We start from the raw sequence: 15103 nt of genomic DNA, 5'->3' as shown, positions 1-15103 counted from the left end.
AAAACAGTTATAATCATAACCCCAGATGATAGTTGTAAGGATCACATGAGCTTACACAAGTAAAGCTCTTGGCAAATCTTAAATTGCTCTATAAATGTTGGCTTTTATTATTCGCTATTGTTTATGTTTATTTGTTCGTTTCATGGGTTCCCTGGGCATCTCAATGTCTCTACATTTGGTATAAGACACAGACCTCTCCATAATCTGAATATTGATAGAAAAAAGTTTCTGTTTATATTGGCAAGTGCCTTATCTAGGAAGAGATCTGTAAGGTTTTACTGTCTATGAAAAGAAAACAGTGCCTTTCCTTTTAAGGTCTCCTCTGAAAGGACTGTTCTTTTATGGAAACTTAATTTTACTGGCTTTTGAAAGCTAAGAGTAGAACTCAAGAAATCAATCTATTTTGTGACTGTTACATAGATCATTAGCCCTGCCTCTGACCAAAGAAAAGACACAGAATGTTCTCATTAACATTAGTGTTCTGATTCAGTCCTTCCAAAGTAAGAAAGTGCCACATAAAGAACAGTTGTCCTGATTTAACATTTCAGTGTCCTTTTCTGGGAAGTCTCTGGTAGTAGGCCAGTGTTACAAGCAGTTAAACAGTCTAAGAAAACTATGCCCAAGAATGATTCCTAAAAGACAGCTTTGCATATAACAAATACACCCAAAATACACCCAAGAACTCAGTTAAGTAGTGGACCGGACCAACCTTCATTTATTAAGTCAGTTAACATGCATTTATTAAATACCTACCATGTGCCAGGCACAAATATTTATCAAGTCCCAAGTAATACGCTGACAAATGAAATTGAGCCTCTTTGTATTTTTTGGTTTTGCTGTAAGTTTATGTTAGTTTTTTATCTTAGTGTCAATATTTATTCAGTTTATTATTTGGATGATGTTTTAAAACTACAGTTCTGATCTGAGAAACAGAGTACTATTGTATGTATTCCATTTACACAAAGCAAAAAATCTACTCATCAATCAGACAATTTGATTTTAAATATATAAAAAAATCATAATGATACCAAATATTAACTTTATTCTTCCTTTTCTTTTTTTTTACCCCTCTGCTTTTCCGGTATTGTCTCTAGACTTAAAAAAATGATGTGTTCATCATTCCAACTTTGGCCTAGAATAGATAATAAAAATTATAGATCTAATACAATTATTCACTATAGAGATTTAATACATGACTGATTGATTGATGTTTTTACACACTTCTCAGTGCTCTCATTATCTCTCGTGGATTCAATAATCATCTAGAGGTACAGGGAGTCCCAAAAGGTCTGATCCGATGGCCTAAAACTGAACTAAGACTTTTGGGACACACACACATACATATATACACACAGATACACAAATGTATGTATGTGTGTTTGTAAGTTTGTTATACCTCAACATGGATGAGCAGAGCCCTCTCTTTCTTCAGTAGGCTCCTTTGTTGTTGTTTTTTTTAAACCCTTACCTTCCATCTTGGAATTAATATTGAGGATCAGTTTCAAGGCAGAAGAGTTGTAAGGGATAGGCAATAGGGCTTAAGTGACTTGCCCAGGGTCATTCAACTAGGAAGTGTCTGAGGGCAGATTTGAACCCTGGACTTCTTGTCTCTCTTCAGTAGAATTTTGATAAACACTTCATGAATTTAGGAGAAATTGCTCCTGAAAAGAAGCTATTTTTTTCTACTTGAAAAATTCAATTTTGTCGATCTAGTTTTACTGACATGGAGATAATTCCAAAATTAGACCTTTTTCTTGGATTCTGGCCACATATTTCTCTTCTAAGACTTTTTGGGATTTGATGAAGCATGCAGAAAGTTTTCTTGATATGTTGGAAAAACAATAATTATTAATAAGCTGACTTTATACTCACTAAGCAGTAGCCACATCATGTCAATGAATGAGATTCAGCATTTTGGACAACAAATCTCATCGACATCACATAGGATTATACATTTAGAGATTGAGGGGAACTTAGGCATCATCTAGTCCAACCTGCTCATTTTACAAATGTGAAAAGTAGGGTCTAGGGAGGCTAAGCACCCAACTTTCTCAGAGCTATTAAGTTACAGAGGGAGGATTTGAGTCCAAGTCCTCTGACTCTAAATCTAGAATTTTCCCCATTGTGCCACAACTGCTTCCTCAGTTCTCGGATATCAAATGCAATGGGTCATTTTCAGGTTTTAAACATTAACCATCTGCCCAAGTGATTTTGGATATAAGCAAGGGGTTAAAAAGAGACCAGTGTTATAGAGAAGGGATGGGAATGATAAAGAATAATATATCATAGGCATTTCTATTTTTTAAAAAAAGGTCTTATCTTCTGTTTTCAAATCAATACTGTGTATTAATTCCAAGGCACAAAAGTGGTAAGGGCTAGGTAATGGGGGGTAAGTGACTTACCCAGGGTCACATAGCTAGGATATCTGAGGTCAGCTTTGAACTGAGGACCTCCCATTTCTAGTCCTGGCTCTCAATCCTCTGAGTCATCCAGCTGCCCCCCATCATAGGCATTCAAACTCAGTATGGTCAATAATATAATAATTCATTTTCTCAAAGCTACTCTGTTCAGATCTGTGAATAACAGATTAATAAAACACATTGAAGGAGTTATAGAAAGAGATGTTCACTAATGCACTATTGGTGGAGCAATTGAGTTGGTCCAACCATTCTGGAAAGCCATTTGGAATTATTATTTTGAAGAAGTGACTAACATCCATAGTCTTTGACCCAGAGATTTATCTCAATGCCAGGAATAAATCCTCAGGGAATTTAATGACAAAAATAAAGGTCCCATATATGCCAAAATATTTATAGCAGAAGTTTTTGTAGTACCAAAGTATTAGAAACAAAACAGATAGATAGCCATTGCTTGGAAAATGGATTGTTGCTGTTGTTGTTGTTGATGATGATGATGATGATGATGATGATGATGATGATAATTAGTTGGCATCAACATGACTCTGAGGTCTTCAAAGTGAATTACAAACATTGTTTAATTTTATCCTCATATATAATTAATTTTATATATTGTTGTTCATAATTATGTGACTATCTTTTGTTATATAATTTATCCTCCTACTTTGGGAGATAAATCCTCTTATTATCCTCATTTTACATGTAAGGAAACTAAGGTTCACAAGTTAAGTGACTTGCTCAGGGTCAAATTACTAGTAAATATCTGGAATTAGATTTGACGAGGTCTTCTTGACTTCAAGTCTAGAACTTTATCCACTATACTACCTGTGCTAGGTCAGTGAGGTGGTACAGGGAATAGAGTGCCAGAATGGAGTCAGAAAGCCTCATCTTCCTGAATTCAAATCTGGCCTTAGACATTTATTAGCTGTGTGACTCTGAAAGCCACTTAAACTTGTTTGTCTCAGTGTCCTCATTTGTAAAATGAGCTCAAGAAGGGAATGGCAAAACAACTCTAGTGTCTTTGTCAAGAACACCCTAAATGGTGTCACAAAGAGTTAAATACATCTGAAAAATAACAATAAAAATTATTATTATCATTATTAAAAATGACATAGAGACTATGTATTTATAAATGGAAGACACTCTAAAAGCAGTGCTGAGATATATCATAAATCAATTTAGAGCTGCAAAGTTCATCCTCATCATTAAGTTTTCTAGTATATTCACCACTTTATTCCTTCAGAGGATGATTCATTTTTGTGGTTTACTCAGTGGAATAACTTTTCCCTCTGATGGAAGGAATTTCCAACAGTTTTGCAAGAAGGAAAGTCTGGGGGCAGCCATTAGTAGTAGTAATATTCAAGCTTGCTTTTGTGGTCCTGAGGTCATTCATTTGCTCCTTCATTTATTCATCTATTCATTCAGCAATGAACTTGAATTCTTGATAGGTTCAAGATTCAGAACATAGCAAAAAGCCTAGTCTCCAGAAACCTTGGCACTAGTCTTGAGCTCATGATTTGAGAATGTTTCTTTCTCCCAGAACTATCCAGGAGTTGTGAAAAGCTGCATCCAAAACAAATTTCTAAGAAACAGTGGAATGGGAGCTGCAGTTTACTTGATGTCTCTAGCCCAAGAATTTTTATAAGAACCTAATTCCTCTCTTCTGTTCTTGTTTTTCTCCCCAGATTCTGTTTTAAATGACTTCATCATGATGCACTGTGTTTTTATGCCCAATTCTCAGCTTTGCCCTGCCTTGGTGGCCCAATATCCTTTTATTATGAAAAGTCATTTCCCTTGAGAAGTACCCTTTGCAGGAGAGATTCCCATCACCATGATTCCCTCCAATCGTCGTCTGGTAAGTCATGGCTTCAGGCTGAGGCCTGTACTGTGAGTCTATGCTAAAATGCAAGACTTCTTAATCATAGAGCTTTGGGGCCACCTTAACCATCATGCTCTAGGGGAATTCCCCAATTAATATGTGTTGATTTAGGCAAAGATGTTGCTGGTGATCACATTGGATAACAAGATATGGATGGGCTATCATCTGCCCATCATGTTACCTGGTATATCATAGACCCTTAACAAATGCTTGTTGACTGACTGAATGAATGACTACACAGATGAAGGAAATACACATGATCCATAACAAAACATGAATTAACTCATGTTTTGAAATACTATTCATTAACTTACTTTATATATCATGAAATGTAGTGAGGTTTTCTTAGCAAATATACTGAAGTAGTTTGACATTTCTTTCTTGAACTCATTTTACAGATGAAGAAACAGAGGCAAAAAGGATTAAATGGTTCTCCCAGGGTCACATAGCTAGTAAATTTCTGAGGCCAGATTTGAACTCATGAAGTTAAATCTTCCTGACTCCAGGTCCAGTGCTCTATCCATTGTGCCAGCTGCTTGCCCTAATTTACCACTAGCAGCAACAAAATTTTGAAATTAAAAGCAAGTTGACTTTTGGTGGCAAAACATGTAAAGAAAAGAAATTGGCTTTCACTGGAATGCTTTCCTTGTTCTAAAGCAGTCCAATCACTGTTGACATGCAATTTTTTTCTTTTTTTATTAGAATTAAACTGCCTGATTCTCATTTTCCACATACCCCCTAATTCTCATTAAAATCAGCAGAATGGATGAGGATGAGAGATTTGAGGTGAATATGTTACTCAGTGGGAGCTGCAAAAGTGAGATTTGAGTGTTTATTTGTCTGGGAAACTATCTTTCCAAATAATGACAGCTTAATGAGACTTACATATATTATATGGTCTTTCTAGCTCATATTCAATTTTTCCTGAGACAAATGGATAGTTCCATGTGCACAGTGTTCTCTTTTAACTGTGCACATAGTGGTCATCATTAGACACAGTGTCGTAGGAAAGACTAAAAAACACCTTTGAGTATAGGCATTTCCCTTACCATAGTTGGCCAGTGTTGTGAAAATGGACCAAAGGAAAACACAATGTGATGGAGAAAAAGCATTTGTTTCCTTTTTCAACACCCCAAACTCCAATATTCTTGCTTGGATTTTTTTTTTAATTAAAAAAATTGTGTTTGTCCTCTTTTCTTTGTAACTGATCTCTTACAAAGATGCATGTTAGGATATCTATATCACTCTCTCTCTCTCTTTTTAAATCTCTTACCTTCTGTCATAGAATGGATGCTAAGTATCTGTTCAAAGGCAGAAAAGGGCTAGGCAATTTGCAATAAGTGACTTGCCCAAGGTAGCACAGCTAGGAAGAGTCTGAGGGCAGATTTGAACCCGAGACCTCCCATATCTAAGCCTGGCTCTTTATGCATTGAGCCACCTAGCTGCCTCTACCAACTCTTAAAATATAACAGCTAAAATATACACACAAAGGGTATCAAAATAGTTTACCATTTTTCTACTAGGGAGCCAAAGTACAGTATTGATTCTAAGTGGTAAGGGTTTAAAAAAAACAAAACAAAACAAAACAAAACAATCCTATGCACCAGTTGGGAGATTTCTAATGAGCTTTACTCTAAGTACAATGCCATGCTCACACAGACACTTAATAAATACCTTGTAAAGGAAAAAAAAGAAGGAAAAAACCTAGAGATATGAACAACAGAATTAAAAGGTAAATTGAAAGTCTGATTCTTCTATACAGTAATACTAAAAACTTAGGTGTTAGTTGTATTATAGTATACCCAACCCTTCATTTCTCATCCCATATAAAATTCAAAATTCATTAATATAAGTTAATGCCTGTTATCAATGAGACCACAAAATTAACTTAGAAATATACCTTACATTATATAGAGTTTTTATGGTTCCAGTGAATTCCTTATATCTTCCTAGATCCTTTGATCTACTCACAATACAAAAGGCTTCAGTCATCCATTGAAAAGATCCCGGTGGAAGTTTCTGATAGGTTTGAGGAGGGTGTTCATAAACAGAATCACAACAGTTCTTATAGTCAAGTACCAAGCCCTCCCTCATCCCCAGCACTTCAGCTAAATATTCTGTACCCACAATGGTAGTTGGGCCTCACACCCTTGATCTTGAGTTCAGGCCCATTTCCTTACATCCCACCAATCTTTGTATTTACTTTCTCTCTCCAAAAAATTCTCCGCCTTCTAGGCACTCACATTCTAGTATAAAGAGATAACATGCTTCAGATGCCTGCTTGCTCTTCCCTAGATTAACCAACCTCTGGAAATATTAACATATAGTAATTGGACTGATTTAATGGTCTTTCCAGTGACCATGCCACATAGTACCTTCCTCCTCCTTCTCTAGCATTCTCAAACATGCTCCACTGCCCAAAAAGTTAATTTAGTGACAGTATAGACTAAAAGGAGCTTTGTATAGGGAACAAAAAGGGGAGTGTTCTAAGTAGACTGACATGTCCTTTCTACCCCATCCTTTTTCTCTATCAGATATTGCTTCAGGAGCAGCTGGGTGACTCAGTGCATTGAGAGTCAGGCCTAGAGACAGGAGGTCCTCAGTTCAAATCTTGCCTCAGACACTTCCTAGCTATGTGACCCTGGGCAAATCACTTAATTTCCATTGCCTAGCCCTTACCACTCTTGTCTTGGAGCCAATACATAGTTTTGATTCTAAGATGGAAGGTAAGGGTTTAAAAAAAAAAAGACATTATTTTCTACTCAGTTATTCAATGCATAGTAAAGGTTGTTGGGGTTTGGGGGGAGGGGAACAGGTAGTAGTGAATTGAAGGGATTAAGGGAAAAAGGTACCAGTTGCTACCAATGCCAGGATTGCCAGAATCTTACCTCAGGATATCAAAGTGGGAGTGGTGATGCTGCCTTTAAATTTAAGAGGTGGACAGTTGTTTCTATGATGAGAATAAAGGGGATCAGATGGACAGGAGAAATTCACCCTTCCAGTCCCCTCGCATGACAGAATTTGATCTTTCATGACATCACAGCCATGGCCATTCATGAACTTGTAGGACTTGTTTGAGCCCTGAATTGCAAAACAGTAGCAATAGATTGTATGAGATTTAGCAGATAAGCAAACTTCAGGGTATCTCCATTTTTCATCTATGAGATAAAGAGGATAGAGAAGATTTTATTCACTATAGATATGACATGCAACCTCAATCCTTTCTAATGTCTAACAACCTTCTACTCTATCACTCTCTTTGTTCTCCAAGAAAATTGCTTGAAAACTCATTTGAGTTCTATTCTCCTCCCTTCTATACATACAGATACACACAAACACACACAACTTAAAGTGGGTAATGGCTTCCTACTTCATCAAGAGGATTGAGGTCATCCATCGTGAATCCACATAAACCCATTTCTCTTCCACTATTCTTCCATCACCTTCTATCTCCTTCTATCACCTACCATCACCTTTTATCTCCTACTTCTCCTTTGTCACAGGAACAGAGTGGCAAATACCCAGGTCAACAAACACTTAACTAAATGCCTACTCTGTGATAAGCATTGGAAATACAGTGACAAAAATGAAATACAACTTGCCCTTAGTGAACTTCAATTCTAATATAGGAAAAGGATATTTATAAAGAGAAGTTTGTTAAATATATCCAAAGCAATTTCAGGCCACTCACAGCTGGAGGAATAAGGAAAGGATTCTTATAAAAGAAAGCATTAAAGCTGAATCTTAAAGGGGGGGGAGGTAGAGGTTACAAGGTAGAAGTGAGTAAAGAGAGAGAGTGAGGAGATGGAATATTATTACAGGGATAATAGGATCATTGAAATATGATAAAAAATTATTCAGCTACTCCTTATCTAGTCCATCTTTTTTTCATTTTATAGATGAGAAAATTGAGACCCAAAAGCCTTAAGTGGCTTGTCCAAGATGACCCAGAGAGTAAGTACTAGAGCGTCAAATAGGCCAGTTTAGCTGGATAATAAAATGCATGAAAGGTCAGTTAAGTAGGGCAGTGGATAAAGCATTGGACTTGAAATCAAGAAGACCCATGTTAGTCTGTTCAAATCCAATCTTGGATACTTAGTTCTGTGACTATGGGCGAATCACTTAACCCTATTTTCCATAGTTCCTCATTTGTAAAATGAGTGGAAGAAGGAAAGAGCAAACTACTCTAGTATCTTTGCCAAGAAAATCCTAAAATGGGTTCACAAAAAGTCAGACATAGAGTCAGACATGACTAAAATGGCTGAACAACAGAGTACATGAGGTAGAATAAAAGAAAATCAGTTTAGAAATACAGATTGAATTTTTATGGACTTTAAATACTAGAGGAGGTTGGATTCTATCCTAAAGGTAACAGGGATCACTAGAGCTTCTTGAATGGAGGAGTAATGTGGTGTGAAAGATCAATTTGGCAGCTACAGGGGCAGCTGGGTAGCTCAGTGGATTGAGAGCCAGGCCTAGAGACGGGAAGTCCTAGGTTCAAATCCGGCCTCAGACACTTCCCAGCTGTGTGACCCTGGGCAAGTCACTTGACCCCCATTGCCCACCCTTACCACTCTTCCACCAAGGAGCCAATACACAGAAGTTAAGTGTTTAAAAAAAAAACAAAAAACAAAACAATTTGGCACCTACATGGGGGATGGATTAAAAAGGGGAAAGAATGAAATCAGGAAGACTCATTTAGGAAAATGGAATATCAGTGGTGTCAAACTCAAATAAAATGGGGGCCACTAAACCATACACAGAGATTCTTGTGGCTGCATACTAAATTAGAAAACCATATAATAACATTATTTATGTTCTGTTATGCATAATTATTTATTTTGCTAACTGTTTCCAAATTACATTTTAATTTGGTTCAGCAGGCCACCTATTTGACACCTCTGGTCTTCATGAGAAGTGATGAGGGCCTGAAGTAGGGAAGTGACTATGAATGGTGAGGAGACAGAGAATAATAATAAGGAGCATTTATTCAGTGCTTTAATGTTTGAAAAACATTTTACAAATATCATTTCATTTTATCTTCACAACAACCCTAGGAGATAGGTACTATTATTATCCTCATTTTTCTGATGAGGACAGTAAAGCTAAGAGAGAGAATATGTAATTTGCCCATGGCAGGTAAATAAACAAGTAAATGACTGAGGCAGAACTTAAATTCATGTCTTTCTGATTCCAAGTCCACCTAGCTGCCCACTTGGTCTTCTGTAATCAGAGGAGTAGTGATAAAACTAGCCAAGTGGAGAGATGGGGATAGATCTGTATTATTATCTCTGTAAGGCATTGTTTTAGAGATAAAGAAACAAAGCATCAAAACAGTCCCTGCCTTCAAGCCATTTACAAACTACTCTTTAGTACTGTGCCCTGTAGAAGTAGGCACTTAATAAATGTTTATTTAGGTGAATTGTAGTAGAACTAAAAGTTCCAATGCAAATATAAAGGAGGGGAATAGATTTGAGAGAATTGGTGGAGATAGTAAAGGCAGGACCTAGCAAATGATTAGAAGTAGGAAGTGAGGGAGAAGGAAGTTGAAGTTGGCTTATCTCTGATTCCCATAAGCCAAGCCCCAAATTATTTTAGTTTAAACAGTTGGACTCCAAGCTCTTGAAGTCAAATGTTCTAAATTTCATTTCCTTCCAATAAAGGGGGCCATGCTAGTACCAATTGCCCAGTGCCAGAATTTTCTTTTTGATAGGGGAAAATGTTGGTGTACTGATGTACTTAAAACAAGCTGAAAAGGCTTTTGAATTGGAAGGTATCTCCTACATCATCTAAGTACAATCTCCCATCTAAAGCAGAAATCCCATCTACAACCTATCTGACAAACAGTAACCCACCCTCTGTTATAATTCTTCCAGTGAGGAAGCATTCACTATCTAATGAGGTCATTTCAACAGAGTCAGCATTTTAATTGGACATTAAAGGATAGGTAGGAATTCAACACACAAGAAGGAGAAAAAGAATTCACACAGTTTTCTCATCTGCAAAATGGGGGAGCTGGGCTAAATTATCTCTACGTCTTTCCTTCTCTAAATCTTATGTTGCTATTGTCTTTTTTCTTTGTAAATGAGTGCAATTGCTCCATCTCTATTCAGTCACCACCACCACCCCTTTTGTCCAGAGTCATGGGTGAGAAATTTGGCTTATATAGCTAGAAAATTCTCTCTTATTCTTGTCAGCCAAAATCCTTCTGTAGTCAGTGGGCAGATGACCCCCAAAGTTTGTTTTCATCTCTAAGCACAGATGTTGTATGCAAAGCAGACATTCAAGGCACAACAACACTGAAGAGGATCAGTTTGGGTGTTGATTAGTGTTTTATAAATAGCTGCATAATTAACATGTACTTACTGCAAAAAGGTATACATAATATTGTATTCCCTGTTGTAGGCTGTAATGAATCTGCCGCCCGTTCGTCCTAGGAGGTTTTCACTTACTTTCACCATGATAATTTTAATATGTGGAGCCATTATTAGCTGAATTAAAAATAAGTAAATGAGCAGTAAAAATACAGAAAAATTACAGGTGCCTGTGGTGAGTAAGATAATAACTAGGTAAAAATATATGAAATAATTACAGTGTATGAAAGGCAGAGCCGGCGTGAGGAAAATGACTCAATGGAATATTAAACCTGCTGTTGGCAATGTTCAGAAGGCACAGTCTACATCATATTCTTCATCTCTCCTGATCCTTATTTCACATGTCTTATTATATACAGCCCCAGTCCATCAGGATGTGCCTAGTCAAAAAAGTTTTTCTTTTAAATCCCAAAATTTGTCATGCTTATATTTGACATCCTATAAACTAAATATCCAAATAAGTAATTGAAGCATTGACTCAATTACTAAATTTGTCATATATTTTGAATTCTTATAGGTTTGGCTTTGTTGGTTCCATTGTCCTCTAAAAGCTTCATTAACATGCTGACTTTTGCTTATTTTTAGAATCTTGGCAGTCAGGACACTTTTCTGGACAACTATAATGAATGGTTAACCATAGAGGCAGGCTTTTGACAGGTTTGAGAATTTCTAGAAAATGGCATTGACCTCAATTCCTCAAAGGGATGATCTTGTTTTTAAAGTCAATAAATAAGCAAGTATTGCAGAGTCTAAACTCTGGTATGAATTATGCGGATTCAAAAGATATAGTCCCAGATCTAAAGGAACTTAACTTATTTGGGAAGACAAAGCCTGAACACCCAATATAGTAGTGAATACATAGCTAACAGCAATTGTGAGAAGAGAGAGAGGACAGTCATCTAGGGTTATCAGTGAAGACTTCTAGGACAAGATATAACTCAAATGTGTTCTTAAAGGATGAATAGAAGGGAAATTTAATAGGGTTAGGTTGGTAGGAAAGAATAGCCCTTCTTTGAGTCTCCTCAGTATATAGTAAGAAGGAACTGACTTAAAATACAGAACGAAGAAATTAATTTGTGTACCAAAAACAAGTTCCTGACTACAAGTATTTCAAAGGTGGGATATATAATAATCACCTTTTTATTATCTTTAACTGATTTTTATCTCTTGCTGGCTTATTAATAGCAGTTTCCTCTTCTAAATACAATTTTTTTCCCTTTCCTCCAGCAAACTTTTAGGCCAATTACTTCTGCCACTTGGCATGTCTGGGTAACTGAGATTGTCTTTAATATCAGACAAATAAAAATGTATTCAAAAGATAGTTCAGTTGAAAATAATGCTAATAATAATTCACATGCACGCTAAAGTTGGAGACATAAGTTGATTTAAGAATTGGTTCAAATGTAAAACCCAGTGGAATTGTGCGTCAGCTACGAGGGGGTGGGGGTTTTGGAGGAGAGGGAAAGAATATGAAACATGTAACTATGGGAAAATATTCAAAATTTAAATTAAAATAAAAAAAAGAATTGGTTCAAGAATTAGTTAATTCTTGAAAGTAATTTCTAACTATACACTCCAAGTCATTAGCCTATATCCTTTGACCCAATGGTATAATTACTAATCCTATACCACAAAGTGATCAAAGAAAGGGGAAGAGAACCCATATGTGCAAAACTATTTATAGCAGTTCTTATTATAGCAAAGAGCTGGACACTTAGGGAACACTCATCAGTTAGGGAATGACTAAACAAATTATAAATGTAATGAAACATTTTTCCATTACAAAATTTAAAATTTTGAAAAGGATTGTTTCAGAGAAATCTGAGCAAGATTTATATGAATTGATACAAAATAAGGTGATTAGAACCATGAAAATAATTAGAACAAAAATGCTGAAAAGAAAAAACTATTGATCAATTCAATGGCCACCTAAGATTCTAAGAGGATGTATGATACTATCCACTTCCTGACAGAGAGTCAAGATGATGAATAAGACATATACTTTCAGAAACAGCCTATTGCTTGACAATGACTATTTTTGAAAGGTTTTATTTTTATTTTTTCAATTTGAAAGTGATGAAAGAGGGGAGGTAGATATGAGGTAAGAAAGAAAGGAAAGAAGAAAAGAAAGAGAGGAATAAAGGAAAGAAAAAATGAAGGAAAACAGGAAAGAAGGAAGGAAGGAAAGAAAGGAGGACAGAAGGGAAGAAAACAAAGAAGGAAGGAGGGAAAAATAAATGAAAAAAAGAGGACCATTGAAGCATTTTCTATTACACAGAAGAGAACAGAAAGAGAGCCAGAAAGAATCAGAGAGAAGCAAGACAGCAATGAAAGTAACATGTTGATTTTATTATGCTTTAAAAAAAAAACAATCTACATATAATAGATATTCAGTTTCTTAAAGAATTCTCTTTTTCTGTTCTACTAGGTATACAGAAATGTTCATTTTTTGGCCTTATGAATAGAATAAAAAAATTTTAAATAATCCCAACAATAATTGACATAGTGAGGTGCAAAGAGCCTGGGAATTAGGAGGTCTGAGACTGAGTCCCATCTCTGCCACTAAGTAAGTTATGCGACTTTATGCAAGTCAAAACCTCTCTGAACCTCAATTTTCTCACCTATTTGGGAGGTTTTATTAAATAATCTTAGAAGGTTTCTTTTAGCTTTAACATAAAAATGATGCTATGATTTGTGGATTGCATGATCTTTCCTTTATCTGGATTATCTTTCTCCAACATGCAGATTATAAAAAGTTGATTACTGATTTAGGATAGTAGAGGAGACTCAGAGAATTGTATGACTCTGTGCTGTTCTGATGCTGGGGGGTTCAGGGTAATAAGCCCCTCTTATTTGACTCTCTGTTTTGGCAGCTTCTCTTCTAACTCCAAGCCCAGTAACTCCCTCACTTTCCTCTTCAACCAAACCAGGAGAAAATGGCAGAGACTCTTTCTCAAGACTAGCTCACCTAGCTCAAAAGGCCCAACTACTGCATCTTTTGCCTTCTCTGGAGGAATCTTTTCTTATTCTTCCCTTGTGCATCTTCCCTTCTTCCTCCCAGAGAACTATCCCATACAACAAAGAATGCTTTTAAAAAGAAGAGAAAAAACCAATTAGGAAAATCAGTCAATACATTGAAAAATATATGTAATGTTCCACACTCATGGTAAGCTCTCTTTCTGAAAGAAATTCTCTTTGAGACTGAAGGCTCTTTTCACCAACTCAGAATTCTAGTTTTCAAGTCTGTTCACTTTGGATTCCACTTTCTGAGCAAAGCCCAAACCAACTTTAGTGAAACCAACTCAAAATCCAAGTAATGACAGTCAGGCAATGAACAGTTATACCAACTTTACAATTTCTGGGAATGAATTAAAATGCATATATCAAGTGCTTACTAAGTTCAAAGCACTGTGCTAAAAACTTCAAACACAAATAAAAAGTCCCTGCTCTCAAGATGTTCATATTTCAATTGGAAAGACAACATGTACAACTACAAATCTAATAGGAAGGCCCCATGGCCCTTAGGGTACAGTGGCAAAACAGATGGTGGTGCATCATCTTTAATGTCATTTTCTGTGATAAAATTATGTCTTTTCATGATATTGAACCATTTGGCAACGTCAAGGATTTTTTTGGCATTAAGAACTTTCTTTTCTAGTGCTACAGTAGCTATGGTTGTAGCATCAACAGAAGTACTTGCCAAGAGACCTCTTCATGGAATTCACTTTCTAGGATTATAGATATTAAGGCTTAGGTAGATTAAGGCCTGGAGGTCTAAGGGATATTGCCAGTCTAAAAGTTGCTGGGCTTACCAGCCCATAGATGGCAAGTATCTTGCGCTGATCATCAACTAGGGCTGGTAGTGGGGAGGAAGCTGGGCCCATTCTCTACAGTATTTGCTCCCCTCGATGATGGCTGCAGCACTTGGGCTGGAAGGACTGGTAGTCTGGGCACACTGATTTTCCCAAGACTCCAGGGGTCAGCATCCTGGGCTGTCTCCATCCAGGCCTGTTGATAGTTTGTCAGGAGAAATGCTGCTTCTTGTCCCTCAGATGCCTCATGCTTCAGCTAGTAATGACTGAGGAAAGTATTCTGGAAGACCAAAAGAGATTATATTCTTGAATGATTCAGAATGTTATATGAATTGAACAAACTTCAAGAATTAATTCATAATAATTTTAAAAGTCAAGAGTTTGGGATATATAGACTCAGGAGGCAGGAACATTTAGAGGTCATAGTACTTGAGAGTTAAATGCAGACATCAGTAAAGGTTTAGAAATTAGCTAAAGATAAAGGTCCTGGAGTGAAGGCAAAGGTTACCTGAATCACTACTGTGAAAGAGTCGGAGTCCATTAGAAGCTTTTTTATGGTTCAGCAAGACCTAGGATTGGATCCTTCAGAGAACAAAACCTTGTTCTGCATTTTTATACCAT

At 36.5% G+C, this 15103-nt stretch overlaps 1 protein-coding gene across 1 annotated transcript in view; it reads left to right on the top strand.

The window, feature by feature from the left end:
• The window catches only part of RAPGEF4 (Rap guanine nucleotide exchange factor 4), a 280672-nt gene that overhangs the window by 205485 nt on the left and 60084 nt on the right, over positions 1-15103 (top strand). The window contains exon 14 of the mRNA XM_044669788.1: positions 4103-4181. Within this exon, the coding sequence (XP_044525723.1) occupies positions 4103-4181 (79 nt within the window). The remainder of the gene's footprint in view (positions 1-4102; positions 4182-15103) is intronic.

Source organism: Gracilinanus agilis, chromosome 3 (assembly GCF_016433145.1).
Source record: "Gracilinanus agilis isolate LMUSP501 chromosome 3, AgileGrace, whole genome shotgun sequence".
In the NCBI taxonomy this organism is placed as follows: Eukaryota; Metazoa; Chordata; class Mammalia; order Didelphimorphia; family Didelphidae; genus Gracilinanus; species Gracilinanus agilis.
Note: the sequence above shows the minus strand (reverse complement) of the source record. Positions and strands in the feature narration are given on the sequence as shown.